We start from the raw sequence: 20,081 nt of genomic DNA on the forward strand, positions 1-20,081 counted from the left end.
ACCCATAAAAATGGATTTGATCCTTTATTTTATACTTTGCAATACTTTAAAATTCAGCACAATACAATTTAAGACTGCAATTGAATCTGCAAAAATCATCTGGCATCAATCATTTTTATTTGATCAACTGAAAGTGATCTTCCAATAACCTCAGTGCAGCGCTTATGATGTTAATAAAAACTGCTATAGGTCTCCCTTTGAAGGAGAAAATGTGGTTACCAAGCTTTATATCAGTGTTGAAGGAAGAGAAAGGTCATGTGTAAAAAAAGAAAAATTGCCATTTTCACACACACACGACTAAATTTAGAAAATTTATTTTAACATAAAAATGATAATACTCCACAGTTTTATGTACGAACACAGTTTTAAAAGTACAAAGGGAGGAGTCATAGGGGTTCTCACAGAATTAGCCTCCAAAGCCAGGTGATTGTACCTCACAGTCTGAACGTCCCTACCGGGCATCATCACCCAGAAAGCCAAAATCTAAGAAACCAGCATCATAATAAAAAGACAATAATAAGAACATCCAAAAGTGTATTATTTCCCTCCACCCTCCTCACACTCTGAATTAGAGTAGCTCACATATTTCCCATTTCACAGTTGGGTATTAAGTGCATGTTCAATACATCCATTAAGGTGTGAAAGACTGTGTTGAGCTCAGCCATGTTGTTGTGATGACATAGTGAAACAGCACAGCCTGGTGGATAACGGAAGAAATGCAAGAGGGGTGAAGTGGAAATATAGCAGGGATTGATGTCAAAATGTCATGGATGTGAAGTCTGTCTCAGCCAGCTTCTCTGTGGTTGAAAATCAAAAGGAGCCGGAGAGAGAGAGGATGTCAGAATCGGTGGGAGGATGAAAGGTCAACTGCATGATTGCTCTTCTCTGTGGAATTACAGTACAGTCACTAACATGGCTCTGTTGAATACCTCCGTTCAAAACAAAGAAACTTCAAGTAAAACAGGATCGTTGTAGGAGTTTTTATGCTATGTAACAAGGATGTAGAGTATGAAGAAAGCATGGCTTCTGGTGGGAAAGTATATTAATGATGAAATCCATCAGTTACCAAAATGACTATGGCATTTTGTTTGAGCAAGAAAATTAGAGACAGGACATTCATGTGAAGGGCACAAGCGATGGCTCTGTCAAGCCTGTTTCTGGCACCAAACACACAAAAGGTGGTTTGTAACACTGGGCAGCAGAGTGGTGTAAACATTAAAAATTACAGTAAAAAGGCAATCATTAAATAAAGTATAGGTAGACTTATCTCTTAAAAAGGATATGCTAGGAGACAAAAGTGAGCTTCAAAACATTTTCATACAAGAGGTTAACAGCACTCTATTGTACTCCTGACTATACACCGATGTGCAGCTGATATTAAGTTAAAACAACGAAAGCACAATAAAGCTAGTTGGATCTCACCATCTCTTACACAGCAGTCGTTAAGCCAAAAGCCCCTGAAGAAGTTCAGTTACACGCAGCCCTTGAGTGTTAAAATACAAACACAGTTTCTGAGTCAGAAAAATATAACACCCACATTCCTGTGATGAAAAATAGACATTTTTGGCCAGAAGATCACAGTTCAGTGAGGACGTCTCTGCAGTACGAGTGTGCACGGTACAGTAGCTGCCTACAGTCTCTGTGTCTGTGCTCCTGTGTACTTTATGCACTTAACAGTGTACATACACACACTTGCTTGTTTACTTGCGTGCACATGCAGTGCTGTCTACGTTCACATACGCTTCCACAGGTGTGTGTAATGCCTGGGTGTATGTCCAAAACAGTGAGGACCGTGTTTTCTTTCGGGTTCAGGAAGTCTCTGAGCACATTTTACTTTTTCTTTCTCACTTCTGTACGTTAGGATTGTCAGAACAAGGGAGATGCAGGTGAGGTGGGAAGAAGAGGGTCGTGTAGTGAAACAGGAAGGACTGGTTGAGGTTTAATACCTTCTACACACAAATACCTCCAAATTCTACATATTTAAAGCTTGTATCCAATTTCTCCCCCTTTTTTTCTTGTACTTCTTGATGTAACATGTGGAAGAAAACACCCTTTGTCTCCTTTCTTCATCTGATTTTCTAGAATTTCCAATCAGAAGACGTCGCTGTTGCACCCGTTAGTAAAGTCGTCCCGCCGCACCCAGATGACATCATGGTCCTTGTTTGTGGCCCCCTCCACGGCACACTGCTTTAAGGGGGCCAGCTTAAGAGTGGGAGCTGCACAGTGGGACAGGGGACAGGAGGTGAAGGAGTCCCCCGAGCCTAAATCATCACCACGCTTTATTCGATCAACTTCCTCCTCCCGCATCACGCTCAGCATGACCTCACTTCCAGCCTCCACCCGTCTGTTAAGGCTGAGACTCCTCAGCTCTCCGTCCTGCAGGTCCAGTCCCTCCATCCTGCCCTCCAGGTCGGCCGGGACTGCCGAAGCAGCTCGGACAGACTTGCAGTACTCGTCGTCGTCGCTTAAAATGTCTGTCTCCTTCACCTGGCCCACGTCAATGCCATCGCCCTGGTCTTCATAGCAGCCAAGGTCGAACTGCTCCTCCACCCAACGGTCCGTGTCCTCACCTTGAGGTTTGTGGGATTGAGGGAGGGCATGCTGGGGCAGTGACGGGTGAGGTGCAGGATAGGAAGAGGGGTGGGAGGTGTCTGAATCGTTGCTGTTGTTGTTGTTTCCATGGAAAACCAGGTCGGTGTCGATGGTGAAGCGGTTCCTCACCAGCTTTCTGCGGGCCAGCGTTCGTGATGGAGCTGATGCTAAACAGATGGGAAAAAACATATTTATATTGTTAATCTTATGTATGAACATTCAAATCAAATCAAACTTTATTTATATAGCGCTTTTCACACATATAAATGCAACACAAAGTTGCATTTACTGTTAGACAACAGTAAGTGTGCAGATTTTCCAAAAGAAAGAAAAGTCACATAAAATAAGATAATTTTTTGAGGTTGGTTCATGGCTACAGAGTATGCTGGAGCCACAGGTTGAGGACTTGAAGTAGATTTTCTTTCCCACTCTTTTATCTGCGCTGCCTTGGGTTGAATATCCGATCATCCCAAATCTCTCACCAAATCCACCCAGAGCTTCTCTCTCTCTCTCTCTCTCCATCGACCGCTCCACTATGCTCACTTCTGTAACCTTGGTGTTCTTTGACCAACACATCACTAAGACAGCCTTTTTCCACCTCAGAAACATTGCCTGCCTCCGTCCATCCCTCTGCTTTTCAGCTGCTGAGACCCTTACCCATGCTTTCATCACTTCCAGACTCGACTACTGTCGTCTACAACCTTTTTGTAACCGTGAGCTACTGCAAGGGTACTGAGTAATACGAAGGGCTACTTGTTTGATACAAACTTCTCGTCTATGAACACAGTGTTTTCAAATTATCATCATAGCTTCTTTCAAGACCTCCCCGTCCGAAAACACTTTCCTACTCTTCATCAAAAAGTTTACCGCTCTAAATCAAGCTTCAGTTGCTTTTTGTTACTTCTTCACCTACCTTCTTAAAAAATCAACTGCTGTTTGCCCAAAGCTGCCTTTAACTCACATGCTTTTTCTGCCCATAGTGCAATGCCAGGTGGATAGTTAGCTTGGAAGCTTTTTTGTACTGAAGTGTCTCTCCACATTGTGCTGCTTTGACGCCGCCACAGTTGCCCCGCAAATGAGACATACACACTTTTCTCAAACTGTCGTAAAAAATGAACTCTTCCTCCCAATCATTGTGAAAATGTTAATTTTTCTTTCACTTCTCTGCCATGTTATTCTTTATTTTGGGGGGTTAAAACAGCAATTAGCTCCACATCGTAGCTGCACCCGCTAGCTCGTCTCAGCAGAGTAAGATGGAGGTTTGTCTTGCGCACGATATTGAACTTTGACCCCAGACAAGGTCAGAGTTCATGTATACATTAAACATTTTTGTTTTGAAAATGTTATATTCAATATTGTCATTTTCAAATCTACATCAAGTGTTATTATTCAAAAAGGACAGTAGCACAACTTAATACAATTTTTGGATGGACCTTAATTTTAAAGAGTGCTATTTTTAGAACATGCCTTGCAGGCAACTCATATGGTCCCTGTGGGCAACCAGGTGAACTGTATTGGCTACCCCTGATCCAATACATATCAAGAAATGACAATATATCTAAAACTGCTGCTCGTCTAAATACCCGCTCCCTCGACTACATCACCCCACCCTTCATCTCCTCCACTGGCTCCACTTAGAAAGCCTTCCACAACCTGGCTCCCCCCTACCTGTCTGAGCTCCTCCACTGGCACATTCTCCCCCTACAGTGCCACTGGGGGAACAGGGCCCTCTCCATTGCCACTTCCACCCTCTGACTCACTCTCAAAATCCATCTCCACCTCACTCTCCACCTCTAAGAAATTCTTCAAAATTCCCCTCTTCTTCTTCTCCCTTGTTATAGACTATCTATACTGGTCTTTTTGTTTTGTTGATGCTGTTAAGCGCATCTAAAAAGTGCCATATAAATTGGATGTATTATTATTTTATTATAGATATGTTTTTTTAATTGCTCCAGTAGTTTAAACACCATCAAATGTATAACTAAGTGATATATTGCCATTCTATCAGAAAAGAATCAATACTTTTGACAACCTTTTAATGTGTTATTCCTTCGATCCCAACAGCATATTAAAATAGAAGTCATACTGAATACTACTATCACCTGCTCTGTTCATGGAGGGCCGCGCCCCTTTGAGGGCACACAGACGTTTGCCCCCAAACGGGACGTACTGCTGGTTGGGCGGCAGAGACTCTGTCTTAAGAAGCTGCCGGCGCTGCTTTTCTCTCAGGATGGAGTGGACTGCTTTCAGGAAGTCCTTCTTACTGTCTGGAGAGCTGCAGATTGGACAAAAACACAAGTATTTAAAAAGTATTATTATTCAAATCTTCTTTGATTGGTTTTCAAATTATCTGTTAGACACACTTAACATACTTCACACACATAGCTCGGTTGACATGTACAATATCACACTACAATCAAACGAACAAAGAGGAAAAAGAAACCTGCAAATAAATAAATACATTTTAAAAAGTAATAAAAAAAAGGTATAAAAAATAGGGGGGCATGTTGTATTCTTCACAGTGGGGAATCCATCTTCAAAATAATTTAATTTGGAGAATTAGGTGCCTAGCTAATAGTGCTATGGCCTCTACTTGAAGCGTAGACAGACTTCTCTCTGAGGCACTACCAAATATCGCTATAGAAGGATCAGGGCAAATTTCCTTATCACCAATATACGTGTAAGTGTCAAAAGTGGTTGTCCAGAAGAAGACTACCTTAGGGCAGGACCAGTACATATCACCAAGAATTTAAAAATAACATACAAGAGGAAGGACTTTTGAATATGTACAGTAGTGTTCAAAATAAGAAGGAGTTATAAAAAACTGTGGTCATACAACTAAATATTAGTTTAGTGATTCACAGGATTGCTAAATCCTAGAAACAAAAAAGTTTGTACAAAATAGTTTTGAGTTTATAAAGTCAACGGCAGACACTGCTATATATATAGACCCTTTCAACTAATTGCTCAATTGCACAGCCTTAAGAGCGTGCATATGACGAATGCTGGGTCTTGTTGGTTTCAAGACCAAGACAAGAATCTACTGCACCTACCGGTACCGTGTTTGCCATACAGCAATAAAAAATATACTAAAAACCTGGATTAATCTGGTAAGTCACATTGGACTGCTATTATTTTGAACACTACTGTGTATAGTGGTTTTTGGTAAAATTCACACCTGCAGCACAACTGGAAGGTTCTCTCTGGTCTTCCTTCAGATTCAGATCTTGTGTGAACTATCTCGCACACCGCTGTGCCCTCAGAGTCTAAGAGAAGGAAGAGAACGGTTAGAGAGGTTAGAGAGATGTGATCTACATTTATAAAAGCATTTAGTTAATTTCCGTCATCAATTTCTCTCTCCTTAACAACAGGCCATTAGGCAGATAAACGATAACACTTGAGCTGGATTGCCAGAGGGTGATTTAAGGTTCATTTAGGACAGAGATGTGAGGATGATTGCATGCAGACCTACTAATAGGTGTCCATCTGTTATGTTTAGAAAAGTTATCATTTATTTTGTTGGAAAGGAAAAGCAGCAACACCGAGTGGACTCCAGAGCCTTTAAAGCTGCTGTCTGAACATATTGAGCCATCAGACACAAACTCTGTGGTTCAGATGACAGACACATGCAAATGACCTTAAAACATAATAAAAATGCAGAACACATTCATTCCTAACGAACAATATGATTAGGGCTTATGTGCACTTTCAAGTGGTGAGCAGATCTAGTTCAGGCACGACCAAAATACTAATTATAAGTCTAACATCTTCCTTGTGAGGATTTGTAAACTTTGATCACTTTTGGTGCAGATTCAACACACGTATTCTTACAGAATAATACATTTATGTATGCATTCAGCATCATTTGGAGTACATGGAAACATCAAAATTCCCTTCATAAGTTTCCCCACTGAACAGACTTTCATTATGGAGACATCTGGCTGACTGACAATATCAATTATGAGATCTATGCTTCCCTGGCAAGACAAATTAAAGTCTCCACATGGCGCCTCAAAGAGCTTTGTTTAAACATTTCAATTCTTGTCCGACACATATTTTAGACTAAACACCGGATAATTAAAATGTTTTTCTGACAGAATTGGATCGTACAGGTCACATCTATTCTAATTATGCTGCAGCTTCTTTGTCAAGAAAACTAAAACTAAAAAGTATGCCAGTGAGCTAGGATCCACATTTGACTCTTCATCTACTTTTTGTATACATAAATCAATGTAGTTATTTTTTTGTAAGAGTCAACTAGGTTGGAACAGAAAATGTGAGAAAATAACTAGTTTGGGGTGTGAGATTGACCATTCACTGAGCTAGAACTACCCCAAAAGCAATCCTAGTTTCTGAGACCAAAACCAGTCCTCAAAGGGCTCATAGTACCTGGAGGAGTAGTGATGCAAGATTGAAAATTACATTTGCTGCATGTTAGTGTATTTAAATAGACCTACTTGCAAGGGCACGGACTTGCAGAGAGTCTGTTGCGATCATGTGACGGAAACGGAAAGGGTCTTTGTCATCACTCACAGACGCACGATGAGATGCACCCTGAAAAAGACAGAAAAAAATCATCACTGCAATACATCAACATGACAGCAGAGAGCACAAGAGTGCAATGACAGCAGGGTGGTTAAAGAGACACAAAGATCCACTGTACAAGGGGAACAGTAGAAGTGTGCATATAAAGTCTTTCCAGTCTATTCAATTCTCCCCCCAAAAAACATTTAATTGCTAAAGTATATTGTCTCATGATGAAAGAAATTAGTCTTAATTCCTCTGTGCCATCCAAAACAAAAAAAGAGCAATTTGAAAAAAGCACTTCAGAGGAAGCCCAGTGTCTCACTCCACACAATACATCCTACAACAAAGTGTTTCTCTGACTGGTTTAATCAACAGAAAATGGGAAAAACAGTACTTACGATTTTTTTCCTGTGCTTGGAGCTGTCTTTGTACACAAATACAACTGCCGTTTTGAACACTAAATGAGGGCAAGGGAGAGATGGAAACCATTAAGGGAGACTCAAAAGACATTTCATTACACCATTTACTGCAGTGACAGCTTGAATCTGCATGTCAGTGGTGGCCTTTAGTCACATCTTTTAAAGGAAAAATAGCCTCAAACTACTGGCATGAAAATGGACCAAAGTCACGACATTGCATGCACAAAGCAACCACTCTCTGTTTCCATCACCTTGGCTGAAAAAGCCCTTTTTTCATCTAGATGTAATATTTATTGCCAAAAGTGTCTGAACTGAGTACAATTTTAAAGACACATGGCACTTCTGTATGTGTGAGAACGCCATAAGATCCCATTAATATAAGTATAACATGCTGCACTGCATGTGAAAAGTGAAAAAATAGATCCCCTGTGTTATATGCCCGACTGGCTTTTCCTTTTACCAAGTCTATTTCTTCACCATCTGAAGTAGCACCCAGAGTCACACTATGCATGAGAGTATTATGTGGGACGCTGTAAAGTGCTGTTTCCCTGCAAGTGTTAAGATACAGTATGTAGCGTTTCTCCAGAGCACAGAACAGTAGCTGTAAAGAAGCATTGATCTTTGGTTGCTGAGAAAAAGTCACTCCACATCTACTGTACATACAGAAAATATTTTCTATGAACTGAAAACATAGAAAATGACACACTGTTATAGTATTTAATACATGGGGATGAGCACTTCACAGATCAGCTGTCCATTTTAAATCCTGCCGATGTAACAGGATTTTCAAAGTTATATAACATTTTGACCAGTCCTTGGCATAATGATACAAAAAGGCACATATTCATATTAAAGAGTTTGACTTGAACATTAAGACGGTGAAAACTATTGAATTAAAAATGGACAGTTTATAAGCTGCAATGCAACCAAACCTAATGCAATAAATCCGTCTTTGGTTTATAATTATTATGTACTAGGATTTGCTCCAAGCCTGTTGACTAAGATTGCATTGGATATAGTATATATAGATATATTAGTATAAGTGAATCTAAAAAATGTTTTGAATCCATTAAGAATAGTTTCAGTCCACTGGCACTATGTACACTGCAAACTATTTGTTTCTTACCAAGATTAAAAAAACAACTTAGATTTAGAAATGTTGGATAATTTATCTTGTTTTAAGAGTTAATTTCTTATGTTCAACATGCTTATTTCTAGATTTAACAATCCTAATCAAGTTGTCAAGTGAAATTATCTGTCCATGCAGAAAGATAATTTCCCTCAGATTTAGTGTTTTTATCTTGTTTTTAGACACCTTTTTTGCATTTTAAAAGCTTTCTAAATAAAATAAACAAATACATCTAAGATATTCCTAAAATACAGATTCCAAAAAAGTTACGCCACTGCAAAAACATAAAAAAACGCAATGATTTGCAAGTCCTTTGAAAACTACATTCAATTGAAACAATATAAAGACAATATACAGTATATGATGCTGACACTGGGTTTTTGTTAACACTCATTCTGAATTTGATGCATTTTGATTTATTTATCTTTTACACCACATCCCAACATTCTGGGACTCAATATATGGACAGACCGTAGCAAGGTATAATCAATTCCACAATATAATCTATAATCCACATTAAACCTCACCAAAAGCAGCCAAATCAGGGTCCTTTTTGCTCTTGACCAAAGATGCTGGAGGGTTGATCCACATTACAGTAGAATGTAGCAAAAGATCCCCCATGGAGAGGTCAGCCACCTGAGATAAATAGAGGTCATTAAAACAGATTGTACAATTTAAATTTTGGATAATCTTCTAGATTCATGAAGGAATAAAATGGGGATTATCATGTTTACCTCTTTTTTATCTGCGGTTTGTTCGTTGATGAGCTGGTCAAAAACAGCTCCGTACTCCTCATGAAGCTTTTGCATCTCATTGATGTGACTCGCAACTTTGTTCATGGCCTTCATTGCAACTAAATGGGACAAACATTCATCATCTCAGAGTCCTCATTACCATAATTTCATGTGTCCTCATGAATTTTAATTTGATGGGTCTGGTGCAGATGCTGTACAGATTCACAGAAGTTTAGTGCAACATCAAAAAATAAAAGACTTACCATCCAGGTGATAGTGTTCCTCACTGTCAGGGTCAGTGAGGGAGTAGAGCTCCTTCAGCAGCAGCGGGTACTTCAGGACCCTCTGGATGGGTTTGATCAGGTAAGACTCCAGGGTGGAGGAATGTTGCTGTCTGGGGTTTCTCTCAGCCAGGAAAGCCTTAAAATCCGGATCCGTCTTTGCTGGAAGAATAGAAATATGAGCATTCTTTCATTTAGTACAGTTGGCAAAGAAACTACAAAGAGATCTTAAGATGGAAATTCTAAAAACAGGTGAGCATTAAAGTGTCTGTCAGGGCAGCAACCACGGCAGTAAATGCAGAATTTAACTGTACTTTTAAACCTTTTAACTCACACATGTCTCAAGTTTATGCCTCACTGTGTGCTCATATTAGTTGCAGATCACTCTCTGGACTGCAGGGCATGTGAATAAAACAACTTTCTTCTTATACAACTGCTAGAGAGCTAGAGAGTCATTCCATAAAAACAGTTTGGGTCCCAATATCTAAAGGGGAAAATGAGGCAGAGACAGTAGACAGCCAGTACTTAGAAGCACAAAGCAAAATAAACTTAAATTAAAAATACAATTTTTATATTTAAGCCATTTTCTATTAAACTATAGTTATTTTCTCACATATGTCCTATGTTTTTCTTTAAAAACATCTGTGCTATTTTTTTTTCAAAACCTTTGTCAAGCACTCAAAAACATGGGGGAGACAATTTTAAATGAAGTTTTCAAATGTATTTGTATAAAACATGACTTTTTTAATCACTTAGCTGCATGCTAAATGGGGTGTTCTCTTTGAACAAAAATAAGTAGATTATTTTGAGTCTCTCCACAAGGTCACAGGCTTGAGTGTGATTTCATGCTATGAAATACAAAATTCTACATATGGTTGTAATCAAAAACCTAAAATTCTGAACAGTTCCCATGTGATGACCCTGTAGAGATGCTAGAGAGCAACTAACTCCTGGCAACTCTCAGACGGGCATGTGGTGGCTCTGCACTTGATGCCAGTAAAGTATGTGTGTGTTTTTACCTTTAGCCAGGACCTTTGGCACCTTGGTGTGGCTGGCACAGAAGGCGCTGTAGATCTTGAAGCGATCGGCATAATACAGGAAGGAACCACCCAAAGAGAAAAGCACTTTCTGTGGAAACAAACAAGCAAGTCATGCTATCACTACTGAAATACAACCAAAGGACAAGCTTCTCAACTGAAAAGTAAAGCCAATGCAAAACTGCCTTAAATCTGCATTCTTTCTAATGGCCAGCAGGGGCTAGTCAATTGGCTACAAAAAGGTCTGAGTGTATAGAAGTCTATGAGAAAATGACCCGAGTTCATACCTGATTTATGCAAAAAATTAGCTAATTATTTTATGGTCTCAATCACTTGTTTGATGTTTTATGAACTAAAGTCCCATTTAGAATAAAATAGACAACGAAGCAGGGTATGCTTTAGGGCGTGGCCATCTTTTGATTGACACATGGCTACTACAGAGACCTTAGAAACAGGATTGTGTTGTAGCAATGCCTATCTACCTAGCATTTGGTTGTGTATAAAGGAACTTTTAAGGGGTCAGCATCCCATTAAATGTCACAACATCTAAACTCTCAAGTGCAACAGAATTATTAGCAGATTAGAAACTGAATGATGCATAGAGTTCAAAAGATCAGCTTTTCCCTGCACCTTAAACTGCTCCACCCTTTCCAGTCTCTCCAGATCTGGCACCAGTCTGATTCCATCTTCCAGCGTCCGGAGGAACTCCACTTGGAACTCCACCATCTCCCCGAGGTTTCCAAACAAAACATCCAGCTACAACAAACACAGAGCATCATTTTTACACTGCTACTGCTTCAAAGTGCGCTTAATGTTTCAGGTTATGTATATTCACAAAGTACCTCATCCTGTGTAAGGAAGCTCTCTTTCTGCAAAGGTGTCAGGTAGCACTCTATTAGGCAGCTCAGGTCCTGCAATGACAAAGATTATGAACAAGATGAGCATGTTTTCAGATGATCAAGGAGGAATGAGGAAGGACACGCGTGGGCGTCTGTTTATCGGAAGGCTGCTTAATGTGGAGTCATTACTGAGGATTTCAAATAACAGAAAGAAAGCAGCTCGCACAGGTATGAACACTACCCACCAGGACATGAAAACACTCTGCACACCTATTACGATCATCATGACACTCCCAGCAACATCATTGTACTAGGCCAGTATGAGATTGTGTGTTCATTTTCATCAAACAAATACAGATATGACTCACTAGGTAGCGATTTGTGTGGTAAAGAATGTCATAAACCCTCCAGGAAAACTTGTACTCACTTTGACGTAAGTCTTTTCCGTCTCTACCAGTTCATTGATGACCTTGCGGAGTTTATCTGCATGGGAGAGCTGTCTCTGGGTGGCGGGGCCTCCCGTGGGCGGAAAAGCTGACACAGGGCTCGGGGAGAGGGATGACGAAGACGACGATGAGGAGGATGACATAGGGCACTCCAGGGGATTCATGTCATGGAGACTGCGGCAGAAAGCAGTCACCTGCTCTGTGCTCTGCACAAAAAGAGATGGAAAACAGGTTATATGTTATGCATTTGTGCGATTTTTAAAGGGTCATTTTGTGTCACAGCGGGCTGCTAATTGTGCATTTTTTCCATGTTAAATTCATCACTTATGACTCACTAGAAAAGTGTGGCATTGTCTTTGTCTGCAGAGACCCTGCCCTGTTGTCTGTTTTGTCTCTTTTCATTGTTTACGTTCAGGATGTTTTTGCCCTTTGGGGACGAACAGCAGCCACGATAAAAATGCTAATAAAGCAAGGCAAGCTTGCTCCAAATGAGAGTGACTCTGGGGTTTGCTTTCACTTTTGCTGAGCCAGCGAGGGGGGGCCGAGTTTAAATATTGTGTCGACAAACAGTTAGTGGACACACATCACAAATTTATAATGTTCATGCACAGATACATACAGCAAACTGGGAAGTATGCACCAACAACAAAACATACAGTACATTCTTGCAAAAACCTGCCATAACAACACACCTACGTCCCCGGTATCTAAAATACCAAGCATGAGCAGACCTGCCTGGCCAAATTAGCACAGTAGTCGTCCTAATGTTTAAGAAAAACTAAACAGGGGGCTGTTGCCCTGTGCATTTCTCTGTCTATACAGACCAAAGTTTATATTGCTGCCACTCTTAAAACGAAAAAGTCACACACTCCTTTTCAGTACGAGGCTTAGCAAAGGGAGGTTCAACAGGTTCTGGATGCATCATCTCCTGTACGGACATGCAGTTTAAGAAGGACAAACTGAAACCCACGCAGGAACATTTATCCCGTAGTTAGGATCACAAAGTTCAGCCCACGTTAAACAGTTTCTTTCATTTTTCCAAGGCTGTGAGGGTGAATGAACAGTGTGTACTGTGTAGGCATTGGAGAAAGACAACAATGGAGAAAGTGACATAGGAGCATCATGAAAAGTGAGAGGCTGGATGAGTCAAGGGAAATCTGAAATATACCAAGAGTAATCTAGCAATAGTCCTACTAGTCCCATTTATCTTTTTGATTTACTTCTTATGATGACAAATTCCACTATCTGGAATAATATGAAACATTGGTAAATCTGTGGTTTCATGGATAGTTTGCGGGCCAAGTCTAGACAGGCTGTTGCGAGGACTGTGAGGTCTGTTGGGAGATAAAAGCGAGATGTACATTCACATTTCTACACTGTCTCTACTCAGCAGGACAAGTAAATTAAAGAGACAATTAGAAAAAAGAATCTTCTTGAAATGTAGGAGGGGGGTTGAATGACTTAGCCCACACACTGAACACTAATTGTAGGGGATTCATTCTCCATGTCTCATTTAGTGTAACTCCTGTCTCAGACTAACGCCAACACCTAATGCTCGCCTAAACAAAACTCCCCCTAATTGTACTGTAAGCTTTCATAACATAAACCTTTTAAGGAATGAGAAGGTGGTGTTTCATAAGGCAGTGATATTTAAATATATTTCCTTTCTTGTGAGACATTTAAGACTCATATAAACAAGCACAATGAAACCACCACATATATGTGAGTCATTGCAGTGGGAATCTGTTATGTACAGCTGATCAGGTGATGCAAGCCAAAATTTATATCTGCAGAAAACCAAAAGCTGCAGCAATCAGGTTTTAACCACGTTCAATCCAATCTTGCAGCAATCAGTGTTATTCATAATATGGGTACTTTTGCAAATGTATGTCACACAAGCATCCCTCATCTGTATAGGGGTCAGTGAAAGTGTTTATTGTTGTAATCTGTAATAACACACTGTGCCTGCTTGTGTGTTTCTACAGGCAGCTGGGGGACATGGCTTGTCTTTGCTGATTCCATGGCTTGTCTCCTGTTGGGCTGCAGCGATGACAAACACAATTTTCCATCGTGGTATTCAAACCAGTTTCGCAACAGAGCGTGTTACACACACACACACACACACACACACACTGCGACAGATAGACATGCTGACACTGAGATTCATCCCATCAAGTTTCTTAAGGTCACTAGAAGGAAACCACAGCAACTACTACAAAAATAAATAGAAAGCATGTGATGTAAGTAAAATAATTCAGCTTTTCATATCTGATTTAATCCTTACTAACATCCAGGTCGTTCACATAGCATTGAGAACAGAGAGTTAGCCTGTAAGAACAGCCAAAGTATCTGCATTGTGGACAACTTAAAACTCCCCTAAACTGGTCTTACTTTAACCCTTTATCGGGCAAAGAACCGTATTTGGTAACTTCAGGGGATATCCAAAATGGGGTCCCCACGTCTCTCTGTGAGGTCGTAGAACCACATAGATTTCTTCCAGCTAATCAGCAAAGATCAGGCTACGTCGCAGACAGTGACACCATGACATTTGACCAATCAGTATGATAATAATATAATAATATTAACTTTATCAACCTTGACCTCCAATGTAAAAAAATCTGCAAGAAACAGTCGTACAAACAGGGTTATTCTTCAATGACTTGTACGAGGAGAACTATGACGGCATATTAGGGCCAAGTATGAATAAAAATAAAAGGGGGGGTGTAATATTTTGAGAAAAAAAGCTGCAAATTTACTAGATTAAAGTAGCAAATCTACAAGAAAAAAGTCGCAGATTTAAGAGATTTAAAGTGGCAAATCTGCGCAAAAAAGTCACAGATTTACAAGAAAATAGTGAAAAAAGCAACCTTTTTCTCGCAGAGTCACCACTTTAAATCTTCTAAATCTGCGCATTCTCGAAAACTTTTATCTCAAAACATTACCCCCCACCCCCAGGTCCGTATGTTTTCTTTTTTTAACACATTCTGTCTGTATGTAATGTCCTCCAATATTCTCTAGGGTTGAAATTTGGAATTTGCAAGTATTTTAATGAGTGCCCTATTAAGGGTTAACAGACATATAGACACACAATTTCTATACACACAAAAACAGAGCAGTGACATTGACATTCTTGCCACTTGTAAGTGAGGTCTCGCCCTTGACAGCCAGAGGAATTAGTGACAGCCAAGTGACAGATGGAGCAGCAACAGAGACAGATGACAGCAGGAGATGGAGATGCATAATTCTTTTCCACCACGACTAATTAAGAATTGAAGAGTGACTATGAAAAACTTTCTAATCTGCATAAACATAATAACACATAACATTTTGATACACATGTCCATAATTAGACTTTTTGATTTAAACTGGCTGAATTCAGAGCATATCGATTGACTGCACATGGCTCTCAACATGGCGGTGGCCGAGCCGCTGGCTAGCAGCTAATGAGCAACAATGAACTGTGCTAAGGCCAACGCTTACAGTGGAGACAGAGGAAAGGCCATGGGTTGGGAAGGTGCAATCAGCGATAACTGCCATGTGAAAGCAATGCAACCGGGACTCGGACACACTTACATGCACGTTTAATTGGACAGACTACCGCAACAATTTGTTGTTGTTTGTTCGGATTAAAACACACACAGAGGGAGCGTAACTTCCATTCTCTGGCCAGGACACCATAACTCCACTTCATCTTTACATAGAAAAAAAGTGTTGTTTACTGCCCTTTTAAAAAAGGTTACATTCAAAATAAATGCTCAAGTATCATTATTGCATTGTACATTTCCTAATCACTGATAATATATGCCGATTTTTAGATTTGCAGCACAGAGATGCTTATTTAATGACAGAATGAATTTATTCATTCCATTAAAAATAAAAAATGATGTCCGAACACTGTAGTTTATGCAACCACAACGTCTAATCTTACATTATTTGTTCCCACTCGGGATTGAACCTCTAACCTCGGAAACGCTGACAGCATCACATAATCACTGATCTCTGCAGCATCATATCCACAACACAAGGGATCACACACACAAACACAAACACACACACACACACACACACACAAACAAACACACACAAACAAACACACACTCAGACACACATATATGAGACTGCACGGCTCACCAGCTGTAACATATCATAGATGGATTCGGTCGAGTGTCTGGAGTTCCTGTTTCTTCTAAAAGCCGACATGTTGGCAGGTCAAAGAGTTCAACGAGAGTTCAACGAGAAGTCAGGTGTCCTGCTTTTCTAGACCAGGTAGCTTCCATTCCTCCGTGCCACAGCGATTTGTTTTTAAAGCATCTTCCTCCAAAATGTATGACTGATAAACTCTGCAGGATGTATAGCTCTTAAACGCGTCCAGCAAAACTGATCAAAAGTGTAAATACCTGCTACTCAACACTTACACTGCTGCTGGCATAATCATTGCTGTCGCAGCTAAACCTAAATAGGTCAAAACACAGACTGAATAGAACAGATTGCAATAAACAACAGCGCTCTCATGGGGTCCTTATCCTAAATCGTCAATCCAATCAGTCTCTCTGTCTCAATCCCCCGACTGCCTCTACATGCTCTCCTGTCATCTCCTGTGTTTCCACTCTTCCTCTCTTCTTTTCTCTCTGTCCTTATTGCCTATCTCACTTCTGTCCAGGTGTTAGAGAGCAGCAGCAGCAGCAGCAGCAGCAGTCACGGAGAATAGAACATTGAATAAGATCAAACATCACATCCTCATGAGGGATGGAAGAAAAGAGGGGAGGAGAAAGGAGGGAGGGGAGGAAGGGGAGGTGAGGAAGCAGTGGGTGGTGATAGCCAAACACAGGAATACAAGACCAGCCCGAAAATACAACAGGCATATCTCTCTCTCTCTCTCTCTCTCTCTCGCTCTCCAACTCAGAGAGACTGATGTCACCACACTTGAGAAAGGACAGCAAGGTAAATATTACGATGAAATGAGTCCCTGAAATGTCCCAAGCATCAACTCAAGCAAGCAATAATACACGATTGAACACCAATTTGAAATATAAAAACATACCCAGTAAAATAAGAAATGCCCCGATGCGCTAAACATGTCCTCCTGGTCGTCAAAGCAGCTTGAAGTATATTCTACAAATGATATTCGATCCAGGTCTGACTGGAACTTCAAGTTCTCATACCATAATTGCTTTCATTTAAAAGCCTGAAATTCACTGCCCTTGATGGCTCACCACCGTGTCATACCGGCTGCACACTTCTGAGCAGCAAGAGTTGCATAATACTTGCAGGAATAAGACCATTATTTACAGTCCGGACAGCGGAGATAAGAGAAGAATGCAAAGGCTGTTTGAATGTGGAAGGTCAATGATTTCTCCTCAAAGCAGGAATACTTGTTGATATCTTTTCTGCAAGTCTGCGATCACAATCTTAGTTGAAATAGATCTTTAAAAGATAGTTGCTGTCAAAAAAGAAGCACTGTCGAGTGCAAGTGTGTTTATTTTAATGATGAAGATCAAGTCTGATAAAAAAAGAATCAAATCAAAATGAGCGTTTGACTGACACACATGCAACACATAGGCAACAGCTAAGCAGAGAACACATAAAACAGAAAATAATTGGCAGTAAAGAGAGCCCCGACGGCAGTACCTTTTCTCTAGTCAGTCCAGCAAATTCATTTCCTAACCCGAAGACAAATCTTTACCCTTTAAAAAAATGCACCACATACAGAAAGACAGAGGTGCAGCACAAGGGAGGAGCATCGAGACAAGCACAAACCTGCTCTCACACCCATCAGCTGAAACCATGTAGAGAGAGAGCCAGGATAAACAGAGATTACACAGATCCATAGAACCTGGCACATCACACACACATTTGTACATTTGGTGTTATAAGTGGTGAAATAGCATTATACACGATGTATAAGTATTGCAGTTTTCCTGACATGCACTCCAGAGCAGGCATGTACATGTCAGTGTCAGTGAACACAGAGGGGGGGAGGCGAGGGCGGGAGAGTCTTGAAGTTCAGTTTCATCAGTGAAACATGCAAATCCATAAATCCCTACGAGGAATGATAGGATATATGCCATGACAGCGAGACTTTAATCATTTAATCTGAAGTGAAAGGATGATTATGTTATGACATGCGTCTTCACAAATCTATGCATGAACATTTGAGGCAGTAAGTTTGGAGACTGCAAGATTCCTCCTCCGACTCTGGGAATTTATGAGTGTGAAGCAGCAGAACAGTTGTTACTACCTGGCATTAATACCAGAACATAAGAAAATTCAGTTTTCACATTTAATTTGATCTGAATTGTAGGCTATGTGATCACATATTACTGGCATAAAATCTAGAATAAAATCTCTGAATGGCTTATTACGGAAATATTCCTATCAATAATCATAATCCTACTTAATTCATTTTCAAATTAATATGGTCTTGCTTGTGCTAAACACATTGTGGTCTTGTAGGCTTCATGAATCAGCAGAGTGCTCCCTCTAGTGGAAGACGGAGAGATGACAGAAACAACTGGGACAAAGCTGCAAAGCCTAATAATCAGAAGGCAGTGAGAAGAGGAAAGTAAAGGGGACATATGTTCATTTTCAGATTCATACTTATGTTTAAGTAGGATCCCAGAACACGTTGACAAGATTTAGTGTTAAAAAACTCATACAATCTGACTATACCTGTCTTTACCCTCTATCTGAAACACCCCATTTGGCACATGTCTCTTTAAGCACCCTATCTATGTATGAGTAAAATATAGCACACATTTGCAAAAGTACGATACAATAATACATTGATTCTTTGGGCAACAAAAGGGCATTGATTCAATTCAGGGGCCTGTGATCAATATGAGACCATATCATATTCTCATTTCTCACTGTCAGTTACATTTAAAAAACGTACAATTTGCCTGACATTTAAATTAAAATAATTCTAACCTTTTAATGACAAGGACATAAAGGTTGAATTTCAAAATAAAAGGCATAGCTTAAAAATATTGTATTGATCACTGAATCGAAACATCAATATAAATTGACAGCCCACAAAAAACGGACCCTCTTGTCTCATTTCACAGTTTGTAGATTGGTAGGCACTTCAGATACCCAAATATATGTGCACAAGCACTGAAAAAGGGAGCTTTACATAATATGTCCCCTTTAAGCCTAAGGACACCTAATTTAAGAATTCTTAGTACTCCTTAACATCATTAAACAAATGCACTACATACAAGAAGCTATTTTAACTGAATTATGCCATCAGGAGTCAATCAAAACAAATCTTGATGAAAACTGCCTCCCCTCCTACCCCTCACGCACTGAATAATGCATTTCCCATTTCAAATACCCCTAAAGCCAAACTGATAGAGCTTTGTAAATTATAACTAGCACTTGTCAGCGAGGCTGACTACACCTTGGAGAACACTAGCGAATCACCGTCATCTCTATTATCGCTGTTATCCTAAGCAATCACCGTTTTTATACCCCAGTTGGTTTATCATATTGGGGAGGTGTCTCGGTGCTTTGTCTAAAATAATGAACCTCCCTGTTTCCTCCGGCTAGCCAGACACTCATTTATCTCCACTAAATGATGTGAAACACTGTGGAGAATGAAGTAATTAGAATGTGGGGATAATTAAAATTGTCCCACTTTGCCTCTTTTTCCTCCGTCTTGCCACCATGTGACCGCAGGCGGTGGGTGAAATGAGGTAAGACACAGTCTTCAGCACTTTGGAGGCTTTCCAAAGAGGAGAGCAGGGAAACAGAACCGTGATCAAAATGAGCAACCCACATTTTCAAGATAAATAACATGATTTTGGATGTTCCCAGGGATTTTGTGGTAAATTTGGATTCTATTTGTTGATAAAAAGGAAGCTTCCAAGTGCTTCAGGCTCAGGTCAGAGCCCACAGTTAGATGAAGAGCTAATGGAGCCGAGCTGTGTGAGAGACAACAGCGGCCTCATGTTGTTTATGGTAAGGAGCAGTAGGGGGTTACTGAGAAGGAGGAGGGTAAACAAGGACAGGAAGTCACAAGGAAACTAGAAGGACAAGAGAAAAGAAGAAAAACAAAGATAATGAGACAAGATGATCA

The 20,081-nt window shown here is 40.2% G+C and overlaps 1 protein-coding gene across 3 annotated transcripts in view; it reads right to left on the bottom strand.

Moving 5' to 3' along the window:
• Positions 1-298: 298 nt before the first annotated feature.
• LOC131986316 (rho guanine nucleotide exchange factor TIAM1-like) overlaps positions 299-20,081 on the bottom strand; it is a 65,186-nt gene continuing 45,403 nt past the window's right edge. For 2 of the 3 annotated variants that reach the window (XM_059351203.1, XM_059351204.1), the window contains 12 exons: positions 11,986-12,210; positions 11,562-11,630; positions 11,350-11,475; positions 10,702-10,810; positions 9,665-9,844; positions 9,402-9,520; positions 9,195-9,303; positions 7,518-7,576; positions 7,050-7,146; positions 5,771-5,858; positions 4,695-4,867; positions 299-2,759 (listed from right to left, as the gene is read on the bottom strand). In XM_059351203.1, the coding sequence (XP_059207186.1) occupies positions 2,092-2,759; positions 4,695-4,867; positions 5,771-5,858; positions 7,050-7,146; positions 7,518-7,576; positions 9,195-9,303; positions 9,402-9,520; positions 9,665-9,844; positions 10,702-10,810; positions 11,350-11,475; positions 11,562-11,630; positions 11,986-12,210 (2,022 nt within the window). In that variant the 3' untranslated portion in view covers positions 299-2,091. Of the gene's footprint in view, positions 2,760-4,694; positions 4,868-5,770; positions 5,859-7,049; positions 7,147-7,517; positions 7,577-9,194; positions 9,304-9,401; positions 9,521-9,664; positions 9,845-10,701; positions 10,811-11,349; positions 11,476-11,561; positions 11,631-11,985; positions 12,211-16,135; positions 16,564-20,081 lie in introns of those variants that run through there. The other variant, XM_059351205.1, reaches the window with a different exon arrangement.

This window comes from Centropristis striata, chromosome 15, assembly GCF_030273125.1.
Source record: "Centropristis striata isolate RG_2023a ecotype Rhode Island chromosome 15, C.striata_1.0, whole genome shotgun sequence".
Classification (NCBI taxonomy): Eukaryota; Metazoa; Chordata; class Actinopteri; order Perciformes; family Serranidae; genus Centropristis; species Centropristis striata.